This window comes from Antennarius striatus, chromosome 3 (assembly GCF_040054535.1).
Source record: "Antennarius striatus isolate MH-2024 chromosome 3, ASM4005453v1, whole genome shotgun sequence".
Lineage (NCBI taxonomy): Eukaryota > Metazoa > Chordata > Actinopteri > Lophiiformes > Antennariidae > Antennarius > Antennarius striatus.
The window spans coordinates 24,726,695-24,751,630 of record NC_090778.1 but is presented as its reverse complement, the minus strand read 5'-3'; the positions used below and the strand labels follow the sequence as shown (position 1 = coordinate 24,751,630).

Below are 24,936 nucleotides of genomic sequence, written 5' to 3'. Positions count from 1 at the left end.
GAGAACTCCAAACATAATTGCCATGCTGTTAGATGTACTAGAAACTTAATTAACCGAAGACCCTGTCCATAGATGGCAGGTCAAGGGAATCTCACCCACACAGCATCTCATCTTTTCGAGCCAAGGCATGACTCTGTATCCGAACAAACTGAAGCCCTTCTTCAACCATTAAAATCCCAGTCCTCATGTCTATGTGCTACCTACAGTATTTCACTGTGTATGTATGTATGTACTGGCATCTTTATGTGAACGCTATAGCCAAGTTGCGTTCCCATCTGCAGCTTTCGCTGTAGAGTTACCAATTCCACAATTTTTAAGTGATGAGATGCTTGCTTACAGGGAGATACGGCTAATAAGGGGCTTTGGAAACAACAAATTTTAATGGAGATTATAAGGAGACTGCTATTTCCCCCTAGCACTGTTATAAATAAAAACAGGGTAATGGATTGGTGGAAACTGTTTTTCATGCAAAGCTCGTTTTTGTTTGTTTTGGTCTATTTACAGCTCAACAAAAAAAAAAAAATCTAAAGCATGCAACGTCATCCAGTAAACATGTGCTTATCAATGAATTTAAGATTTCAGGCTTACATGCACCACAGATATTTCGTATGAAATTAAATGTGATGCACTGCAGAATTCCATAGCATGGAATGATGATGAATGCAATACTTTAAAATTAAATAATGACATTACATCAATAGCACACATACAGTATGATAATATCATAGAAATAATACAGCGCAGATGGTTGGCCTTGTGGATTTGTTGTTTATTATTCCATGTGATTGCTTTTCCTCTGTTTGTTCAGTGTAATTGTTCTTTTTGTGCAATTGACGCTAATCGCTCAATACTTCTTTTGTGCGTAAATAATTTTTGAAAAAACAAGAAAACACACAATGAACAAAAGTTAAAAATGAATGAAATGAATTAATTAATTCACCACCAGGCATCACATATATAATATCACTAGAATGAAATCTTTTTGGACAGCAATGATAATCACACAGTGAAAATCTGGTATCATCGTACTAATAAGGATTTGTCTCATTTTGTGTTGATGTTTTTGGATTTAGCAAAACAGTCAGTTTGGTGAACCAGAGGGAATCGAGTTTTAGACCAACTTTGTTTCTCCCTGTCATTTAAATAAAGCTCAGTGAATTCAACAGATCTTTCCCGAATGAGTACCCTCCTTTTTTCCACGTACACACATCATCTTCTGACTTTAGTGTTTTAAAGGTTATCCTTCTTTTCCTGCTTCTTTGTATGGCCATATTGCCCGGTTCAAAGTTGGGGAGGGACACTAGATCAGGACAGCTCTGAACCATATGTTGGGGGGGGTCCCCTGGACTGGTGTCTGGGCGGTCGTCAGCCATCTCCCTGTGGCTATGTTCAAGAAGGGCTTTGGTTTCTTAGAGTGTCCTAATTGAAGAAACCTCCAACGAATTTTCAGGGAATCTAAAAGGTGTATTGCATCCAAACGTTTAGTCAAATTCAATTGGTTATGACTTTTAGTTTGTTTTTTTTTTAAATGTGTGTGCACGTCAGTTGGAATAAGGATAGTGAGGAAAGCAGAGCATGGAAGTTGAAAAGTGTTACCCGGGGTAAAAGCCAGATGAACAGATGAAGAAAGTCAATGACGGAGAACAGGGTAAGAGAAAAGTCAGAGATGAAAGAAAAATAAGGGCATGATTCTCTCACAGAGAAAGGGAGAAAAGAGCAGCCAGAGAGAGAGAAAGAGGGAAGTAGAGACAGCATCCCTCTGGATGGGGAGATTGTAACATCACACTGTGGCGTCCCTTATGGGACAGCCGCCGATTGAGTGAACCCCCCCCTCTTCATGCAGGAAGAGGAAGCTTTGGCAGCACGGAAAACATACAAGAGAAGTGCGGAGAAAAACACAGTTTCCCCCAGAGACGAAGTGGAAATTTTTCTGCTCACACAAACACTGTGTAGGCATATAGCTGAGGAAGAAGAGATGGCAAAGAATAAGTAAAAAAGAGGGAGGTGGAGGAAGAGAGACCGGTGTGATGCAAAGATGAAATGGTGGAAAAGTTCTGGAGAAGGGTTTAGAAAAGAAGAAGAGAGGCGTAGGGGAAGTCAGATAAATTGATTCATTATGTAACGGTGTAATGAGAATAGAGTCCAGAGTTTTATTCTGTCAGGATGCTCACATGTGATATTTAATTCATCACATATATGACTTAAGACATTTTTATTGTATTGGTATTTACTGTAAAATTGTGATGTCATCAAAATCCTCTTCCCACATGAACCAACCCGTTAAGCCTTTTGGTGTGGGATGTAATCCTAGACATTACAGCTGAAGATCTGCTGTCAGGATGTACAGACGAGACGGAGGGAAAGACGTCCAACCGGGAATGGTCGGGTTGGTTTCCCTAGTCTTGAGTGATCGCTTGATCCACCATTAGGCAGCGCTTTGACCTTCTAGGGTTGTTCCCAGTGCCCTTCTTGGCCCTTTGGCGGGTTGAACGATGTTTCTAACCCAGAACAGCCTAAGTGGAATATTAGTACAACTCAGCGAGATCTGAGGGGTCATCAGAAAGGCCGAGAGGTCAGAGTTTGCCGCTGTGTAATGGGACATCGCCAACACAGCAATAAATACAAGGGGAAGGTTAAACTACCTAATGGGTGTGCATGTCTGGTGGTGAGGGTGGGTGTGTGTGTATGAATGAATATAGGTACACATGTGTCTGAGGCTACAGTTTGCTTACGGAGGGGCTTAACATACTACTTTATCCCTCGGTGGTGGTGGGGGGGGGTTGTACAGTAGAAAGTCGGTGCATGAGGCGTGCAGAATCACATGGGTTCCAGAGGAACCGGGGCGGCAATGGATTGGAGTGTGTGTATGTAGTGGAATCCACTATATTATAGTGGATTCTGCTATAAAAAGTGGAATCATATCACTTAGCACTTGAGTGCAGATAAAGCAGTGTTTGAATTGATAGGTGTAAATTTTACCTTGTAAACAGGTCGTTGGGAAACGACTGCTTGTTTCCGTTATGACAGAGGATTTTTTGTCTCCTTATGCAGTTTCTTGCCGTCTCTTTCTGTCCCCCAATTTTTTTTTTCAACTTCCACTTTTTCTCATCACCTGCTTCATCCTCACTTTGTCATAATTAATCACACTCTTCCTCTGATGGCTAGAGATAAGCCGCTGCTCATAATATGTCTGTTATCTCTTTTAAATATTTTTTTTTTATTTCCTCATGACTTCCTGTTGTTGAACCCTCCTGCCCCCACCTCTTTAAGCCCTACAGTGTTATTGAGAGGTAGCGTTCCACATGTCATGGATGGAGGACAAACCTGGGGCGAGCTGGTGGAGCTCTACGTGATTTGATAAATGGCCCCCCTCCCACACAGTTCAAGTTGGGCCACTCTATGTTTTTAAAGGTGCCTTCGTCCCTCCTGACAAGTGCGAGGTTATTGATCAGTTTATTCAATTTACTGTTGACCGCTTGACACAATCTCTCTGCTCAGCAGTCAATAGTGGCGGATTGAGACGGTGAGGGCCCCCCCATGACCCTCCCCCACAGCTACACAAACATACAAAAAAACACATACGTGCAAAAAAATGAAATACTCCCGGCACGTCGGCACCCTACATTTGATCCCAGATACTATTTTTGATCAGTCTTGAAGTGCTGCAAGGTCAGGGCAGGACTGTGTGTGTATTCTGGTGTTAGCTGTTCCTGTCAGATAAAGTGTGTGTGTGTGTGTGTGTGTGTGTGTGTGTGTGTGTGTGTGTGTGTGTGTGTGTGTGTGTGTGTGTGTGTGTGTGTGTGTGTGTGTGTCGATTGTGACCCCTCAAGAGGCGATCGAAAGCCTCTCTGGAACAGAGATCGGTGGCCTTGTCCTGGTGGCAGACACTGTTCCACTTGTTTGTCTGTGTGTGTGTGTGTGTGTGTTTGTCCACGTTTGTTCGTCTGTGGTTTGGAAAGTTCTTCCGGGACAAACACCATGCAACCGAGAGACAGACAAAGAGTCAGCGCCACTGGTTTGGGCCGTGTCTTAAGGTGTAGGATATTCAGGAGAACAACCTGAATATCCTACATTCAGGAGAACGACCGGTTCTGAAGGTTTGAAGCAGAGTAGTTGACTCTCATCAGCTTGATCCAGAGTTGACCAAGCTTTCCAAAAGTTACGACGGCCTTCACGGCGCCAGCTTTGAAAACTCACCATTAAACCCTTCAGTTATTCCTTAGCTTTTATCCTAGGAGGACTTCTGTGCAGATGGTATTCAGTCCTGATGTTCTTCTGATGGTATTATCATGTGTCTGTCTTATTCAAGGTCTGCAAAGAGTTTTGTTCCATGCAGTTGTTTCAAAATTCAGGAGTTGAGGATCTCTAGAAATGCTTCATATAAGGACTACATGTAATAGTGGACTTTATAGCACTAGCTACCTGCGTCATTAAACTTTTTTTTTTTTTTTGCCATCCAATCCCCTGTGACAACAGCTTCACACCACAATTGCAGTGATGTGTTTGAAATTAACACAAAAGCCGAGATATCTCACGGTGATTGCTGAAGGTAGCTTAACAGGTGTGTTTATCAGGTTCCTCAGCAAACTTTCTCAAGCGGTTTCCATCGCCGCTGCTCATCATCGGTCTAGCTATTATGCTCACAAAGTTCTATTTCTTCCTCTATTTATGAATCCGTACAGCCTGGTTTTCTGTCTCCTCATCACCGAGACTCCATCTCAGGACTTTGCTCATTTACGGAAACCAGACAGGGGGATGCAACCCCTTTGCCTCCTTCGTGGAGCGAGAGGAGATAATTATTCTCTCTGACTCACGCGTTTCTATGAAAAATGCATACAGCTGGGACTTGAAGCTGCCTTCCAAAAGGTTAACTCTTCCCCACAGTTGTCTGTGCCTACAAAGGGGACTGTTTCCAACAACGGTGGCAGCATCGAGGACCGTTTTGGCGCTTTCACGCTGTTTCGTCTGGGTGTTTTCAACATCGCCGTGACCCACCGCTGGCCCAGTACTTTGTTTTTCCCAAAGTTAACTTTCAGTCAATCAGGCGAGCCAGCTGTTGTTTGTGTTTTGTTCTGTACATCGTTTCTTAAGCAGCCATCTGAGTGCAGACTCGCAACAAAATTAATCTTCCATGAATATATACAGCGTGAGCTTGTTTTGTATTATCGACTTCCTTCGTTATCTATACAATTAAACACCAGCGTGATGTGCAAACCCGTTTTCACGCATCTCTCTTTGATTTAATTATAGTTTTTGCACACAAACCACTGACAGCCATCGTGGAATCTGACCACACGGGGCTTTTTTCTGGCCACCATATAGCAAAGCGCTCTATTCCGCATGCACATAATTGTGCATGATGGCATTTTCAGATCATCTCAGTTCTTTTGACATTTTTTCTCTTCATGCACACTGGATTTGCCACAAACACCACTGTCACTCCATCAACACACACACACACACACACACACACACACCATGTTAATAGACACACACTCACGCATACGCGTTTGAAGCCTTATGTGGCGCGAACGCTGCCTGGGAAAGTGATAGCAAGAGAAAAGAAGCTCTGGAGAGTGAGTTATCTCTGTAGATGTCATTGAGGGGCGCCTCTTTTCTCTCCCTCTCCTTCCCTCTATCATGTTCAGCTTTCTTCCCCCCTCAACTCTCTCCCTCTTTCTTTCGCTCGCTCTCTCTCCATCTCCCTTTCTCTTGTTCCCACTTGCTGTCTCAAATCGTGCTCACCTCCAGTGGTATTCAGACAGTCCAAGGACAAAGTAGAGATATGCTAGGAGCAATGGACTGTCCGTCGGTTTGTTTGTGTGTCTCAGTGCGCGTGTGTGTGTGTTACAGACTCCTTGATGTTGAGTCTTTAAAGCTGTTCTCCCCTTGTCCTGACACATCGAGTCTCGCCCCTCTCCGTTTAACCTCCCGGTGGTTAGTCACACACTCACAGGCAAACAAAACACACTTTTTCAGGCCGCTGTCAACACACATAACAAATCAGTGCAAGGTTCGCCATTGCCGAGGTCACGCCCTTGTGTTTAAAGACTGTCACATCTACTCGGTGTGATATTTATTGACTTGTCATGGTGACTGTAATTTTATTAAGTAGAACATTTCCATAACGATGTAAGATATGTGTTTGGTTTTTTGATTATTCGCACACCTTGTATCGATGGCACCGAGCCAGTGGTCCCTGTTTTATTAAGTCATGCATTGTGTCAATGTGGCCTTGGGTTGTCTGACTAAACCACAGCGAAGTGGATCGCCCCAGGTTGTGTGACCATGAGAGACGCACATGCACACAAGAAATACAATCCGGAGACAGGCGTGTGCGTGTGTGTGTGTGTGTGTGTGTGTGTGTGTGTGTGTGTGTGTGTGTGTGTGTGTGTGTGTGTGTGTGTGTGTGTGTGTGTTGTGGCCACTCTGCTCTCTCTTGGACAAACGGGGGAAATCCTCCTGGTCTTGCCTTGTCCATCACAAACCATCTCGCTGACCCACCACATGTGTGCTCTTGCCAACCCTCTACTGACCCCAGAGGTTTAACACATACACGTGTTCACATACACACACACACACACTCACACACACACACACACACACACACACACACACACACACACGTGTCTGACACACACACCCGGGCCCCCTTTGGCTCCAGTAAGGTTCCCCTGACGCAGGCAGGAAGTCAGAGGAGAGGTTTGTGTCAGTTTGCTTCTCTTAGAACACTTCAGGTCTGACCTGCTCTTGACCAGACGGCTTCCTCCTCCTCCATCTCTCCGTAAACAACCACCTCCCCGCCACTGAAGACGCGCTGGCCGGCCAAGTGTAATAACATCGCTCATTATTTGATGTGAGCGGGACGTCTACGTCTGGAGGCGGACCGGCAGAGATCCGTGTCTGTGTTATGAGTGTGTGTGTGTGTGTGTGTGTGTGTGTGTGTGTGTGTGTGTGTGTGTGTGTGTGTGTGTGTGTGTGTGTGTGTGTGTGTGTGTGTGTGTGTGTGTGTGTGTGTGTGTGTGTGTGTGTGTGTGTGTGTGTGTGTGTGTTTCTGCCTGTGTTCTTCCTGATTGCAGGAATGGCAGATCTTCGTCATGGAGGAAACCGTGTTAGCCTGTCACCTTAGCATCCATAGTGTGTGTTGCACACACACACTCACTCACACACACACACACACACATACACAAAGAAGGGCTGTCCACTGATCGTGTTGAGTGTGTGTCGTCTCCATTAGCACATTCCCAGATAGGGCCAGAGCCCCCTTATCTGTGGCGACCCATTAATTACACTTTGTTCCCTTAAGTGATCTATTTCAGACCCGCTCCGCCCTCAACACCCACTCACTGCTATCTCCGCCTTCGGCCCGCTCCTCCCTCATCTGACGGTGCCCCCCCCCCACACACACACACACAGCTCTTCATATATGCTACCCTCTATCCTTTATTCTCTTCATCCTGGCATCTCACACGCTATTTTTACCTCTCTGTATGTTACAAAGCGTGGGATCTTCTTGACCTGCAGAGTTTTTGCAGAAATCTGTATTTTTTTGTGGTAATTGTGCACACAAACGCACAAATACAGCCGGCAGACCTGAGTGGAAACAAAACGCCCCGAGAAAAAGGAAAAAAATCTTCACAAAGAGGTGTTAATGGCCAAGCGCTAGACCTTAATAGAGATTAGACAACCTGGTTAGTGAGGCAGGGCTGTATGCAAGGTGTGTCACCATGGCCTTCTGTGGAGAGGGGGGTTGGGTGGGGGGGGGTTCTCACACTCCAAGGCGTCCATTCTGTGACCATTGCTTTTGAATACAGCCTGTCGTTCTTACAGGTGCAAGGGGGGGCCTCTTTTAGCAGTCTTCTCCTCCACCGCCTCCTTTGTGACTGAGTGATGTGTGTCTGATATTGTAGACGTGTGTGAGTGTGCGTTCCAGACCTCATTGTGTTGAAGTGGAGCAGAGTTTGTGTATTTATATGAGTGAGGAATGAGCGTCGTACAGCGAGGTGGCCCGGCGAGAGCCCGTTGGATTGGCTGTAAAGACCGTAGCCTTGCGCGAGTTAGCGTGTGCACGGGGGGCGCTCTCGCATGCGCACATGCTCCGTGTCCACCATTATCTTTGTCAAGGTTGTCTTTCCTGACCCCCTGCCCAGGCATCACCATGCGTGTGCTGGTGCACGTACGCTCATGCATGCAGGATTTTTCCACTAATGGACAGTCTTTGTGGGGGCCTCTCTTTTCAGCCATGCTGCTTTTGAGACACATTGTGCCGGCGCATAGAAACAGAAGCTCTCCATTGCTCCTCAATAGGCCAAAAACAAAACCGTGTCAGGCGAGCTAGCAGCCCCTGAGTGTTTGCCATTTAAGTCCTAACCAATGGTGGTGCAGATGGAACAAAAGGCCTGGACAGGGGAAGGAGGCCTGCGCTGTTTACAGTGCTAATGTCTGGGTGGCGCTCCCAACAAGGCCCCTCCATGCACATGTGTGTGACCACTCAGTCACTGGGTCTGGTCGTTTCTAGAAGTCCCCCTGCCAGGCGTGCGCTGAATCAACAGGTACACGCATGCGGGGGTGCTTCTTTAAAACAGACATGGTGACACGGATGATTTCAAACTTTTTTATTTACTTTTTTATCAGTTCTGTCCCAATTGTTTTCTTGAAATTGTCTTCTCAGCCATTTATAATGATACAGTAATCTCTCGTTAGAATCAGAATCAGAATGAGAAAAAAGTTTATTACCAGGTGCAATAAAGTTTACCACACGAGGAACTTGACGCGGTGTCGGTGCATCAAAAGGTGGAAGAGAAGCAATAAGGAATAAGGAATTGAAAAAAATAAAAAATAAACTATTTACGATTTACATTACAGTGAGATATATATGGTTGGTGTTTACAGACGAAGAAAAGAAGTAAAGAAGTCCAAAGAGTAAACTGTCTTTGTAGAGTGGTGAAGGGTGGATGGTTACCTGGGGGGGCATTACTTGCGATTAATGCATTCCAGGACCACCTGTGAAAAACAAAATTCCAAATATGGCGACAAATTATTTCTTTTTTTACAGTAATTTAAACATTTATGTACCCTTCCCATACTTATATTAAACCATGTTATATCTGTATTACCTTTTCCAACAGTGTAATAGCTTGTTTAAAGCACTTTTGTATTAAAGTGTTTCTTTTATACACGGCAGTGTGCTGAGTTCTGCGAGTCTCGGAACACAGTGCACACACAGATGCTGTCAGCCAATAGCATGCGCGTACGGTATCACGTGACCACCTACTAAAAATCTGCGATGTATTGAATCCGTGCATCTTGAAGCACGAATAAATAAGGGATTACTGTACATTCAAACGATTTAATGAAATGAAAACACACTCTTTTATATATACAAGTATAATTCTTTACCTTCTTGTTCTGTTGTCTGTTTTTCAGTATTTTAATCTATAAATTAAACTCTTTTATTGCACATCATAAAGCTTGTTATATTTCTGTCTACTTTGTTTTGCCTTGAAAACACTTGGACCAATTATTAACAACATATTTTCATTTGCTTGAGCTATCTTGAATTAATTTGAGTGTGTATCTAAATATTTATAGTTAATGGAACTGTTCATCTAATCTCAGACGTAAATGAGAAAACATCCAACATTTTGTGAAATGCCACACACGGATGCTTAAGTGTCTCATCCCCTTTCAGTAGAGCACAGTAAAAAAAAAAATTTTTTTAAAAACCTGACATTGAGAGGTGCTGTTGGAGGCGAGGGCATGTTTGGGCTTTTGATTTTTACTGAGAGGAGAGGGGAGAGTCTGACACCGGTATCAAATAGCTTGTGCCGTCCTTGGACCAGGGTTATCTTGTAAATACTCCGCTCCAAGTCTATAAAAGCAAGGGTCTTTTATGACGGCCAAGGCCACTCATTCACGTTAAAATAAAAAAGCACTCAGTGCAGTCTCGGTGTCTGGGTAAGGGAGGAGAGAGCGGGGAAGGGAGATGAAGGGAGGGAACTGAAGGAGAAAGTAGAAGAAAGTAGGAGAACAGAGCTGCACTTTCTTTTATGTGGAGTCCTTGTTGTCACAAGTTTCCCTCTTCCTGGAGTTATTGTATGGAACGTAAAGTAGCTTACGTCGGGTGATGATTTAAACAAGTTAATGCGATATTCTCCCCTCTCTAGGCTTTCACTCGATTTTGTTCCTCCTTATCTACCCCACCCCCCCACCCCCGTTTGTGTGCTATTCTGAATAAATACCGAGTCCCCTCAGCGGCCCCTGTAGCTAGTGATTCAGGTTCCTCATCTCTGGATTTGTAATGAGTTCTGCCTTGTTTTTGTCAAACAACAACACGCAATAATAAGCAAAGTAATTAAAAGCAGTGCGAGGGAGATGGAGAGGTGGTAGTGGTGGTGGTGGGGGCTTACTGATGAGCATTAAAAATGAATTGCCTTCAAGAAGCAGCAGTGGTATTGCTAGTGTGATGAAATGAGCTCTTTTTTAAGTAGTTTTTTTGTCTTTTTTTTTTTTTTTTACAATGCATGCGTATCCCGTTGTACCCTATTTATTTTATTAAAAATGGACACAGCGTAGCGTGGCGTAAACAGAATTCTGATTATACCTGTTAGGTTGACGCGGACGTCTTCACCCTTTGTGGAAATTGAGCGGCGGCAGTAAGGAGGGGGTGTAAATTTAGATTTAATTAGTTTCTGACTGAGCACAACATCTTCACGTTTAGTCGCTAAGGACCCGAGTTGCCACGGCGGCGCGGCTGACCAACTGTCACCTGCCTGGTCTCCGTCTGACCTCGTCTCCCGCGGCAACATATTCTGCCCCTTCTTTTGACAGACAAGCCACGTGAGACAAAATGACTTCTTGACCTTTACGCATGTCGGAAAAGTGAGATGAAAACACACATAACTGCCTCCACATCTCACAAGGATAACATACACACATTACATTGTGCACACACACTCTCTCAAACTCTACACACACACAAGCGCACACACACACTGAAGATCATCTAATATCAGAGAGCGTCAGGGACGGAAATCCGATCCTCTGACAACCAGGATACAGATAGCGATTGCTCACTGCTGATCCACGCAACAGATAGTTTCCACAAACAGCACACCGGCTAAGGTTACAGCCAACCAGGGTCCGCAACGCAACGCAACGGCTCCATCTCATATCAAGATAAAACAAAAGCTCAGGTTACCTCCGATAGGAAATCGATAAGAAAACGCAGTTTGTGTTAGATTTTGATGAAAACTTTGACAAGAGGAAATGAGAAAATGTTTGCTTTTGCGTCCAGTATTCACATCAAACCTGCTAGTAATTTATTTTATTTTTTTGTTATTTCCACTTTGTGATTATATCAATGTTAAACTGCCATTTTTTTTTTTTGTAATTGAAGTTCATTAAATATTTAGCCAAGGATACTTGATTAAACACTCGTAATTAAATAAATCAGATCCATTCAAGGCAAAGTATCATCATTTTACATTTCCCTCGCCTCAAAGTCCTCTTAATAATTTGAATATGTATTTATATTATAAATAAAGTGAAGAGATATGGCCCCCTTCACATCAGTGTAATTAGGAATCACAAAAAAAAGTTTGATTCAAATAAAATAGGCCATTTGTACACAAGCAATTAACTGCTGCGGCTTTAAATAATGTAGCCCAGATGGAACCTAATTATAGTCGGCGTGCTTTGATTCAAGCTTTCTGTCGGAGTATCACTCGGGGCGTCACTTTGGCTTTTCAGTCACCTAGCGTTTGTTTTGAAATTTGTGACAATCAGAGCCGATTACCATTTGTAACAGCATGCGGCGTTTGGTGTGGGGGGAAGAAAGCATGGCCCATAGCTATGGAGGAGATTCCTTGTTTCCTTTTTAACAGCTCAAAACTCTCCTCCCCTGTTCCCTTACCTCACTGCACACCAATGATAACAACTCTGTGCGTGTGTGTGTGTGTGTGTGTGTGTGTGTGTGTGTGTGTGTGTGTGTGTGTGTGTGTGTGTGTGTGTGTGTGTGTGTGTGTGTGTGTGTTTGTGTGTGTGTGAGTGGATTTTACATTGTTTTGTTTGTTTATCGGGGTTTATAGTGATGAAGCGCTGCATGTGGTAGTGAATGCAATCTACGCAAATTTACACTTTATTATCTTGTTTTTGATTCCATTTTCAAAAATTTAAGTAAAACTATAATTTATGTCATATTGTAAGATTTGTGATTTGTTATAACAGCTTTACGTGAGCATTTAATCTTGTCCAGTTGTGGTGTGTCAACATGATGGTCGCACAGGTGTCCCCCCGGATTAGTTCACGATAAAATGCTGCTATAAAACACGCAGCTGGACGAGAACATGATCGGACTCACGACTAGGATTACGGATCTGATCCTTTTGGTCACAGAGGAGGAAGATGAGTCGGTATCTGGTGGGGGTGTCCTTCCTCCTTTACATTTATAGTGGATCAAGTCGATTATGGTCTGTGGAATGTTGATCCCTTCATCTCCAATGGTGATGTGAGGCTGCTGGATCCGTGCAGGAATCCCATCTCAAACTTGAGTTCTTCTCAGCATCCTGGAATCATCTACAGACCGCTGTGATATGAAACTGTCCATTGTTGTGCTGCTTAGGATGTGTCGGCAGCAAATGGGCTTCAGGTTCTTGTTATGGCGAGTGCAAAAAATTATATTCATTGGAACGTTTCGCTGCTCAACCTTTTTTTTTTTTTAAAGTCTTAAAACTTACCTCTACCACAAAAATAGAAAAAACGTAGACATGCAAAGTAGTTTCACATTAGCACAACCTCATTGAAACCATGGGGCGTTCCATCATCACCTGCTTCATTCCATCACCCACCTCTCTAACACGTCCGACGCTACAGAAAGCGAGCTTTCGCCAAGCCGAAAAAAACGTCATGACGACCAGCTGCAAACGGGTTCGTCATAGCAAGCATACAGATGCTTCATCTGCCTGGAGGGTCGATGTTTCCCAGCCATGCAGGTGAAGAGTGCGGCTGTTGAGGGCCATGGTTGGCATGGTTACACGTCATCTGCGACAGCGGGGATGGTCAGATGTCCTGCCAATGCTCGAGAGACGGTTTATGGCAGTGAAACGAACATTTGAGTCTTGACATTCCTGCAGCCGGCGCGCCACTTGAATGCTCTCTCAATGCTCGTGACATCTGTGTCATTGTGTTGGGTGATAGGAATACAACACGTTGTAGAACTGCCTTTTGTGGTGACCAGTTATAACACACAGAACGTGCTGTTGGACAACCTCGACAAATAATAAATACTCGTGAACATGGATTTTGCTTTAAATCTGCTTTAAAATGTCTTGTATGACTCACAAAAAAAAAAAAAAACGTTATGTATTTCTATTTCCGTCGAATCTGAGTGAATTTGCTTCGATGAGTAGTGACGTTTGTGTGAGTGTGTGTGTGTGTGTGTGTGTGTGTGTGTGTGTGTGTGAGTGTGTGTGTGTGTGTCGGCGTCTTGTAGCCGTGTTGAATCGGAGGAAGATCAAACAGTCAGTCAATTACCTTGAGAGGGCTCCAGTGGCTGTGACAGAGTGGAGGAGGCTAAATATCTAGGATCAAATACTCTCCTCTGCCTGTCACTTAATGAGGCGTTCTCCCCGGCGTCTGACAAACACACACACACACACACACACACGGAATGAACAAACACGGGCCGCCGGTTGGCCACCGGACTCCGACTTCATTGTGACCTGAGCAGAGAGCGCCGAACGGGAGCGTTCACCTCTGGCCTTGTTTTTATATCGGGCCTTTCTTGCATCACAGTGAAGCATCATTGTGTGTGTGTGTGTGCATGTGTGTGTGTGTGTGTGTCTCACCTCAAATTTCCATCTCTTTTGAGCTCACCGTTGACCGATGTTAATGAAAACTCATCATGGAAGGAAAGACTTTTATATTTCCCCACACACACACCCCCCAAGACAATGCACAGCATGGTGGAGCTAACAGGAATGTGATTGCTGCATTCAAAATAAACTTTATTAAAGTAATGCAATTAACAATGATCTTGTTAAAATTAGTGCGTGCAATTGATTTACATTCATGCAAAGAAGTCAGTGAAGTTTTTTATCAATTTGCACCAAAAGATTCACTTAATTAAGAGCTTTTCATTTCATAATGCCTTTAAGCAAGATGTGAAATCAATGGTGAGAAAGAGAGAAAAAAAATGTGTTTATTGGTCCAAAAACTTTTGTCAAGTCAGGGGCCGGAGTTGAGGAGTAAGTCGTTGTCGGCGGGGGCTGTTTATGGGATCACGTCCCACACGAGATACACCCAGATGACGCCCCATCGATTACTTTGATTTGTGGAATAGGTGAGGTAATTCTCCCCCTCTCTCACTCTCGTTCCATCTTTAGAGGCTAGTCATGGAGGTGTGGGGGGGGGTGTGGAGGGGTCCCCCTCTAAATCAGCGGTCACATCTCAGGTTTGACAACTTCCATTAGGTTCAACACACTTTAGCTATTAAAGGAAGAGTGGACATGAGCTGTTAAAGGTCTATTTAAAGCCGGTGTGAGCGTGGGTTTATGTGTGTGTGAGTGTTTTCCAGGTGGGGGGGGGGGGTAGGTTCTCTCCACCATATAGAAGGGAGGAGCTTCACAACAGAGTCATTGGAGGGACACGGGCTCATCTACATATTGGCACAGAGACGCCCCCCTGGTGACCCCGAACTGCGATGGGATAGGGTGGAGAGGCTGGCGGCGTTCCGGAGGAGTTCACCGCCAGTTCAGGGTGAATGAGAGAGCGCCGAGGCATTGATCGCTCCTGCAGGAGGAGAAAAAAGAAAAAACATAAAATAAAGAGGACAAAACAGAAGTGAAAACACTAGAGCAGGAGAGAATCCGTGGGTACGAGGACGAGACGGCGAAACTGTAGAAGGTGGAAAAAAGTGCACGGTTCTTCAAACGGGGTATAAATGATGGATTACAGGTGTGTGTGGGCTGTGTCTTTGTTTTTCCAAGAATGGACATTGTGTTGCGTCCCACATAGGTAGCAGAGTCGCCGAGACGGCTGGGTTATTGACTCCCATGATTGCTCGTGCCAGTAAATTTAACCCTAAGGCACTAACGGCTGTCTGCTGGCTGTATGGGATGCAGCAAAGTCCCTTATCTCAGAGTGATCCAAAACCTCCTGACATACTCCTACACACAAATTACACACACACACACACACACACACCACCAGCAACAGAACCTAAAATCCACCCTCAGTCAAATACCATGTACTTACCCCCGGTGCAACGCTCACACACACACACACACACACACACACACACACACAAGCATGAGCGTGCATGCACCATCTCCATTAATGCGTCCAGGCAGGGTTCAATCTAATAAACATGGGGTCAGTGCAGTGGTCATCAGAGGCCTATCTGCGCTGAGAGCACCTTTAAGGTGCTTCCTAATTGTATCCCCGCGGCCTTCCAGTCTATCTTTTTATAGAGCAGAAAGGGGAGGAAGTCAGGAAGGAAAGAGAAAGGAGGAGAGGTATTTTTAATGTACTACGGATGCAACTCGTCCACCAGGGCCGTGGTTTCCAACCAGTTCCCTGCCGGGACTTGTTTTCATATTACCTTCACTGATTTCAGATGCTAAGCATATCTTTTTACTTTAATCCTCCTGAGAAAATTGCAGGGAGTCGTTTTTAATTTTCTTATCTTAAAAAACAAAACCACGTCCCGAGAACAACATAAAACAGGCTTAAATGGGCAAATAAGGATTCATAAAAGAAAAACTCATTACTTGAAGAATTCATCCCTGCGAACGCTACGAGCGTTTTTATTATTTTAGATCCTGACACTTCTAATAACGCATCAGCAAACCTTTATTCCCTCCGGGAGACGAGGGGGGCGCATCAGCGTGGTTCCTCAAGGCCAGTTGCGGTTGTGTTGTTAGCTAAACATGCTATTATCTACCAGCGCACTGAATGGTTAGCGGCGCTGGCGTAGCCGCGGCCGTCGTCAGTCGCTGAGGCGTCTAGTGAGCAGGACCGGGCCGGCTGCTGGGAAACATGTTGGCCATCTACCCAGAGAGGTGGCCAGCGATACCCTAACCTCTGAGGAGGACAGGAACCCGAGGCGACTGGACCAGATTTCAAGCCCCGGTGTGACCCCCAACTTGGGAACCGGCTAACCCGAAGAAGGTCAGAGGGAAACCCAGCACTGCTGCCCCCCCACCCACCACCACCACCAGACCACTTGATATGCTCGCTACTCTCTGCAGCTTCTGTCTTGCTTATCCTCAATCAGCCCCTTTAGAATGAATGACTACCGCTCCACTGGTTTTGCTTAGTGTGCCCATTGTGCATGACTCTGATTCTGAGATGGAAAGAAGGACATGCAGCGCCGTTATCAGGTATCCTCTTGGATAACATATTCAAACTATCCCGTTGGACTAATAGGTCACAGGCTGGCGTGGCTCTCATGCTCGAGACTTTAAGCTTGTATGGAGCAAAGCAGTGCATTGTGGGAGTTGACAGCCTCATGGTGGTCATTTATTTCTACCTAAGAAGGAACTCTGGATGCAGAGCTTAACAATATCAGAGCATTCATCCAACGCCTCCTCCGCCTGCAGATAGACAGTAACCAAATATTTTGTGACCCCCCTCCCCTCGCATGTCATTGTGTTCTTGTGTGACTGTGTATCTTTTACATGTAGGTACCGAGAGGCACGAGCTGACCTCCTGGAAGAGTTTCAACTCCATCTTCAGGTTCTTTAGCGAGGTCTTGGATCTGAAGGAGGACGAGGAGGCGGAGGAGACCTCCAACATCGTCACCACGCGGAGCAGCTCCCTCAAAAGCAAACACCAAGATTTATAAACGACCGAATAGCAGCGCGGCCTTTCTGCACCGCAAAAAAATGGGAGGTTAACACTGCATTCTGCTGGGGTTTTTTTTTCTTCTTCTCTTCCCTCTTTAACCTCCCTCCATCCTCTCTGTATCATTTCTCCCTTCCAGCCTTTCCTGGCTCCACACACACACATAGCCTTGTTGTTGAAAGACACAAGAGTACAGGGTCACCGTGTATACATCACAATAACGTTTTGCATTACTTCTAGATGAGCGCAACTGTCAAAGCAATATGGGTCTGAGTGTTAGCGCTTCCCGTGGGCTGTGGCCTAGCTGTGGGTATGGACCACAGCAGAGGAGATTAAGGCTGACAGCCACGGTGCACAATGCACCGTGGTGCACCTCTAATTGTCCTGACATCAGCCTGAACTGAGTTAATGCCCCGCCTGCCCTCCAGTCTGCACTGCTCAGTCCCCCCCCCCCCCCCACCACCACCACCACCACCTCCCCAACCGGTCCTAAAGCCTGAGCTGCTTACCCGAAATCAGCTCATGCTGTACGGCATCTTCTGCTGAGGTTCATTATTATTTGGACCCAATCTGTACCCCTCTTTTCGTTTTTTTCGTTTTTTAGCTTTTACTCATCACAAACCTTTTTATTTAGAATGAATGCACACTCTTTACTGGTAAACATAGTTTCGTCCAACAAAAGGTTGTAATTTCATTACTTTCTTAAACTCTGCACATGCAGTTTTTGAGGTTTTGATTCCTGTATATTCCTGACTTATAATAAGACTTATCTTATTTTTTTATCTCTCAACTTTGAGCTAAATTTAAATCCAATGCCTCAGACACACATTCATTTGATTTTTAGCCAATACTTCTCTGAGCTGTTTTTTTCTTCTTCTTCATAACATCTCTAAAGCCTGTGTTTATTATAAATTTACCGGTATACTTTTTTTTTTCCTTCACTTTGATATCCTTGAAATTGATGCCTCTGGTTGATCGAATGCGATGAAACAAATAAAACAAACACAACCTGTGCTGAATATAGGAAATCCAGGATGCTGAGCATATTTAAAATTACTTAAAGCCAACCATCACAATGGGTTTGAGAGATATCTCATTTCCACAGGATCCAGAAGTCAGCTCACAACACTCATAAAGCCTCAATATATCCCCTTACACATGTCAGGAAATCCCAGATTTCAGTGTAATTCTAAGCCTGAATGATATTTCCTTAGATGTTAGAGAAATGTAACATCAATTCTTACCCCTTTTATACCCCCCCCCCCCTTTTCCAGCCAAAGTACATTTCTTGTGTACTTTAAATTGACAAAGTCAGCTCCCTGCTCAGCTGCACATAATCTGACTATGTGACAAAAACATGATAACGTATTTTACACAAGGCTGGTGTGTTTTATAAACCACTCAAGGCTTAATGGAATACATTTCTAATGTGTGGTGACATTAGTTTAAAAAAAAAACTTATGATACCTTAGACAGGTCTCAAATATATACTTTTTTTTTTATTTTGTACTTATTACAGTTGTTAAACTTTTACACTGTGAAGTCCCGTCTGTCCTGCCTCGCGGTTTAAGGCTTTTGTGGATTATCTCTCTGCTGTAATGAGACAACTGTGGCTGATGGTTGCAGGCCTAATTTCCTTTTAATTTGATTCAGATCTCTCCAGGTTTCTGCAAAAGAACTTGTCTTATTATTTGATTTGATGAGTTTCGTTTCGAGATACTGTTGCTCATCTTTCTCCTTTTCAGCTACGATCAGTTCATTTTTCTCTCTGTAATTTGTATATTGTTGCCTTAGGAATAAACAAGTCTCTGTTCACTTTTTTCAGTAATATCCAGCAAGCCATATGTGAACGGAACTAAATATCCGAAACCCAAAGTAAAGTCTGCAGAACAAAAGGGGTCTAATTTTGCCTACTGCTTTTGAAGACATTATTTTTTGCAGATGTTTAATATGTTGCATTTGTTTCAGGAACATGCCTATTTAGTGTATTTTGCTTGTTAGTTTGTTTTAGGGTTTTTTACAGTAAAATCCTTTGGATTGTATGAAACCAAGATTAATCTTCAGGTCACATATTTTTCTTAAATCTTATTTTCTCATTCTAATTTGATTATTTGGGATCCAAACTGCTGTTTTGTTTTGTTTTATATTTTAAACGCAGTAATTAGTCTTGACATGATTTATTTCAAATTGTGCAATTGATCTATTCAACCTGTCAAATGCTAATAAAATCCACTTTTGCATATTTGGTGGTATAAAATGAGTGTTTTGGTATTTTATCCATCAGTATTTTGATTTTTGCTTTGCTTGGCGACCATCTGTGTTATTTCACTGATGCTGATGCAGAACAGGACAGGACTGTGTTACAAAAAAAATAATTAAAAATAAATCGAATGGCAACGCAAAGAGGGACAGCCGGTGGCTGCAGGGGGGCAGAAGAGTCCCACAGATGTCACCTGTGAAATTTAACCGACCTGCATCAAATATCGGTCAGTCTGAAGTGTTTTTTTCTTGACTCTTTACGGACTTTAAACTCACTTGAATGCGTAAAAGTTACGCTTCAAGATCTAAATGTAAAATACGTCCCACGGGTCACGCTCCTGTGACAGAAAGCAATATCTTCCACCTGCTTATGGCCAGTAAAAGTGTGTCACCGAGGAAAACAAACCATAAACAGTAATTCCCTTCTTTTTGGTCATTAATTTTGCCAAAGTGTGGCCCCCACCCCCGCAACTCAGCGAGGTTTTACAGCACAGCACCATTTGTTTTCACGCGGTGAAACCGATCAGGTCATTAAACGCCCCCTCAATAAATCTTTAGAAATCTTTTCCATTAACCCCTGAACAACAAGTGGAACCAGGCGCCCCCCCCCCCCCCCACACACACACACCCCGCACCGTGTCAGGCCCGCTGATTAAAGAGAGGCATTCAATCAAGCGCGCACACGCGTGGATCGGGCGCAACTTTTTTTTTTAAATTTATTTATTTAAATGCTTTTTAACTTTCTGAGAACGAGACTTCAGACCTGCTCCTGTGACGTCAGAGGAGGTCTCTTAGCTCATACTATAATTTTCTGGATTTAATTAATTAAAATACTTTCTATCTAAAGCAATGGCGCAGAAACATCGACCTGTCAGCGATGTGCAGGGAAATAAACCGTAAATCTGCACCTGTAATTGTGAGTCTGTTCAGTTTCTGCTTCAATTTACACCCCCGATCAGATCCAGAGGAAACTTTTTTTTTAATCGATTTCTTTTTTCTTTTCTTTTTTTTTTTTAGTTTCAGATAAATTCTAAGCATTCTGTTTCTTAGCATTTGGTTAAATAGAAAGTATCCAGCTTATCGTCGGGTGGTTCTCATCACCCATGCATCATTTTAACCACATGTGGTCGTCTCGTAATTCATAATTCCTTCATGCGGGAGGGAGGGATGGAGGGAGGGGGGGCTTCTCAATTTCTTTAAAAAAAAAAAAAAAAAAACTTCTCAGGACGCTCCGAGGAGGAATCCTTGCTTCAAACTAAAATACTCTTAATGAGTGTGTGTGTTTTGGGGTTGTTTTTTGGGGGGTTTTTTTTTAACTGCATGGCTTGAAGTTAGCGCAGCGTGTGAATGTTTAATAGGTATGACTGATATGATTATAGGTTTCTTTCTCTCAGTGATTGTCCTTAACTCCCGGTTCAGACAGCTCCACTGAACCTCCAATAGAAAATAACATCAGCTGCGGAGCTTTGGGACCAAATCCTTCCAGATGGGGGGTCTGTGTTGCAATTCCTTCTTCTTCTTCTTCTTTTTTGTCTTTTTTTTTTTTCAGATATTCGGAGGAGTGGGTCGGTTTGGGTTGGGTTCCTTGACATGAAAAAGTCGTGGAACCCCTGCGCTGCCACGGACCTGATATTTCAATTTCTACTTGAACAGAGTTGTTGTCACGCTTGCTTGCACCGACCCTCTCTGATACGCGCAGAAGATGAACTCTCTCCAAAGGAAACAGGCATTAAGCAAAGTTGGAATGTCACCCCCCTCTCTGACAGAAACACCCCCCCTCCCTCCCTCCCTCTCCTTCTCCCACTTCTACTCCTTCAGCACTCCTCCAGCGGATCACTGTCAGATCACTATTTGCATAATTATATGCTCAGCTCAGAAGAGAAAACTAACCCCCAAATTTTACGGGTCAGCTAACTGCAACAATCAATGTTTTATCGGGGATACTGAGGGAGAAATGTCTTTAACAATCATGGTGGAGAACTTTCCCCCCCCACCACCACCACCCCCACCCCCACCCCTCTCTATCAATTCAATTACTTTAATGGCATGACTGCTTATCAGAAACTATATTTCCATAGCAGTTTTTTTTTTAAAAATGGAAATGCACCCCCTTCCATCCTTGCCACAAAAAGAACCCCCACCCTCTTTCTCTCAGGACATGAGCAAATACTTTTTCATCTATTGACAGGGGGGGTGGGGGTGGGGGGTCCTGGCTTAAGCTTGGTGGTGCATTCAAGATTGTATCCCTTCTTCCCTTCCCCTATTCTCTCCCCCTTTTTCCTTTTCTATCCCAGTCTCTATACTGTGTTTTTTTTTCTCGCCCCCCTCCCCTTCTTTTTCGTGGAAGAGGTCTTTAACGGGGCGGGGGGGGGTGTTCAGAAGACGGAACCCACCGACCGGTTTCGTTATAGACGTCATTACATATTCATTGACTTGCAGAGAAATCATTTAATCCAGTGGAAACAACTCTTCTTCAGTCACCTCTCTCCTAATAAAGATAATAAAGACTCGCAATGCTGAGACAACAACGCATCCGGGAGTGGGTGAGACAGGGTGTCATTCTCCAAGAGAGTGGGGTGGGGGTCTGGCGCACAGGTGTCGCCCAAAGTGGGCTGCTGCGGACTCCTATGAGTCCCCATAAAAAACATGTAAATATATACTTTAATCCTTATCTGTTGACGCCAATCTCTTGACGTGATATCATTTTTATTTATATATGCACACCTGCAGGAAAACATCATTATGGGGGTGTTTGGGTGGGTGCCTCCCTTTAAAACAGTCATGCGCTATATACGAGCGCTCACAGCTCCTCTATACCTTTGCGCTCACCTGTCACGATGCTCCACGGGGGGGAAAAAAAAAAAGGGAATATCATAACCATAATGTGAGGAAATATGCAAAGCAAATCGGCCATCCCGTCGAAATTCCCCGGGTTATTACGAGGAGAGGCAATGACGCCTTCAGGGACCAGGAAACACAAGTTGCCTGGAGTCCCTTTATAACATAAAGGAGTATTCCTATTCGTTGGTATTTTTCTTTTCATCTTTGCTGTCTAATACTTCTAAGGAGCCACTACATCAGCAGCGTTAATGTGTGCGCGTTGCGCGCCCGGATCCTGGCATATAAGACTCGGATTGTGGGACAGCTGTTGGCAGAGCCGTTTTACGGTGTTCAGTCCATTTGGCTTTAATAGCAGCTTTCAGGCGGACCGCTACTCTATCCCTTCACCGCCCCCTCAATTACACCTCCTCTGATACTCTGCTGGCCTAAAGACTCCTGCTGTAAAAACACACACACATACACACACACACACCCTCTGTAATGCAATACATTTGACGAATGGGCTCTGACTTTTAAGATTCGCGGCTATACTCTGATGATTTCAGGGAAAGCGATGTTAGGAGAGCAGTGATGAAGGAGGGAGGGAAGGAAGTATAACACAGCTCATTGGCCTAGTTTAACAGGCCACCGACGGCTTACAGGGAACATTGGTCATTTTGTCTTGATGAATGGGAGTCAAGATGAAGGGGCTCTAGGTGGGCCCGCGTTGGGGCCTTTCTCAGGCTGCAAGCATGTGACTGAAAGCCTTCAGTCCTTTACAACTGCGATTCTTCACATTTCAAAGATTCGCACAAATGTGCTTGTTTGCGTGCGTCCCCGTTCATTTGCACACTTTAGACAAACTGTTTTAGTGCGCTGGAGCCAGCTGTAGGTGAGTGGGGGGGGGGTGTTTCTTTACTACTTCTATTAGAAGGGGTGTAAAATTATTGCTCACAGATCTCAGACTCATCTCTAAATTACCCCCACCAGCTTCCCAACTTTATTTATTGAATTTTATCCACTTGTTTTCCAACGAGTTAAAGTTTTAAAATTTTATCCATGATTATTTAAATATAAACGGAATGAACAATAAAATTCAAACAACGTTATTGTCAAATGTTATTTAACAATAAAAAAATTAATTTATGAATTATATATATGTATATATGTATATATATATATATATATGTGTGTGAAAGAATAGTACTTTGAATTTCATATTAACAAAGCTGCACAATATAAAATATCGAATGAAAACAAAGGAGCTTATATAATAGGAAATTATTAATTTAAAATAAAATAATAAATGTTGTCTTTTGAGTAAGTTTACTGAAATGTTTGCCCCTAAAAAAGGAAAGACGTGAAACCTTCATCGGAAAATGGCTCATAGTCGATTTTATCGCATGAAAAAGGTCTCCAATTCTTCACAAGAACATTTTTATCTGGACCGACAACTCCTTTTGTCGCCTATACGAGCGAACCTGAGGCTGTAGTCTCATTTTCAGCGGCCATCATAAATCGAATGAGGTCGAGTGTATATGAAACAATATTTTCTCCAACTTAAAGCAACGAAATAATGAGGTATTTCCAGAAATCCTTCAAGTATAATCCTCCCTAAATCAATATCGCATTGGAGTTGAGAGATATCGATTAGTCGGCGGTAGGAGAGAAGGCCTCGACTTACTCTGCAAAACAACGCTGCAGTAGAAAATCTATTAAACGAATTATAAGGTAGTTTTATGTGTTCGTCATAAAAACTTCAATGTATTGAATCTGACTGTCGAATTAGAACAAATTAAAGTTTTGTACTCACCTGCTCATTAAATCGACGTTTATTTCGATATTGGGGAAAATATAATTTAAAAAATAATTGAAAAAACTAAACTGCAGCATCACTACACGTGGTTAATGTGTATTTCTTTAATAAAAAAATATTTTAAGATATTTTTTTTTTCATTAAAAAAATCAAACATTGCAAGAAAAAGAAATTCATATGGGGTAAAAATAATGGCATATGTTTTTTTCTTTTGTTATATTGTTTGGGTTGTTTTTTGGTTTTTTTTTGCAGTGTAACTCTCTCGCCTTCTTTCTTTTGGGTTTAAAAATCTCTGGTTAAAAAAAAAAAGAAAAGAAAGAAAGAAAAGCGCGGGGTGGTGGTGGGGTGGGTGAAACGCGATATTAAATCACACATTATAGATGAGTTTCATCATGTGGACGCAGCCCTCCGAGGATAAACACGGCAGTGCGTGAGATCCAAGTTATTATTACTGTGGGAGCGGCCTTTCACTGGCAGCAGCCTGCATCCTCATTACATCCGCACCAAAAAGAGATGAAGGTCTAAATGAAGTTATTGCCATCCAATGAACTCAAATTAGCCGGGCCACACCATGACAGACAGCTCGGATGGAGAGAAGGGGAGAGAGGGCTTGAAGGAATATAGGTGGAGGGATTGGCAGGTGTATCTTTTGATGTGCATTTCATGGTTTGCAGGGCCCCTTAAGTGAAGTTGGCTTCATTCGGAATCTCCGTGGTTAAGCGAGTTAATATAGTTGTGTTATTAAAGGGCCTGCAGTCACCTTGCAGCCTGCTCCATGACGCCTCACCCTCTCCCTCCCCATCCCGCTCGGGCTTAGACTTTATTCCCATCTATTCCATTTCTTTATCAGCCATTCAAATTCAACGTTTCTCCCTCCTGCTCGTCCACAATCTCTCCATCCGTCTGAATAGCTCCCCCCCCCCCGCCCCATTCCTCGTCGAAGCTCCTCATTGTGTTTATAGCGACGCACCTGAGTCAGCAGGAAGGATGAAGAGAGGAAAAGACGGGAGGAAAAGGTTGCTTTGACATGCAGGGAGGGGAAACAGAGGCGATGATGGGCGAGCGGGGGCCCCTGTGAGGAGCTGAGTGAATTTACCTGCTCCTCCGGTGGAGAGCTGCGTGTGTGTGAAGTTAACGACACAGCGGCCAACTCTGCTTTATTGCTGTTTATCCCCGAAGCAAAACCTGTCAGGCGG

General features: G+C 43.7%; 1 protein-coding gene across 2 annotated transcripts in view; it reads left to right on the top strand.

The window, feature by feature from the left end:
• The window catches only part of arb2a (ARB2 cotranscriptional regulator A), a 150,022-nt gene that overhangs the window by 108,832 nt on the left and 16,254 nt on the right, over nucleotides 1–24,936 (top strand). Inside the window, exon 11 of one of the 2 annotated variants that reach the window (XM_068310629.1) lies at nucleotides 16,686–17,313. The exons of the other annotated variant lie outside the window; for it this stretch is intronic. Coding sequence (XP_068166730.1) covers nucleotides 16,686–16,846 — 161 coding nt within the window. The 3' untranslated portion in view covers nucleotides 16,847–17,313. Of the gene's footprint in view, nucleotides 1–16,685; nucleotides 17,314–24,936 lie in introns of those variants that run through there. 2 annotated transcript variants of the gene reach the window in all.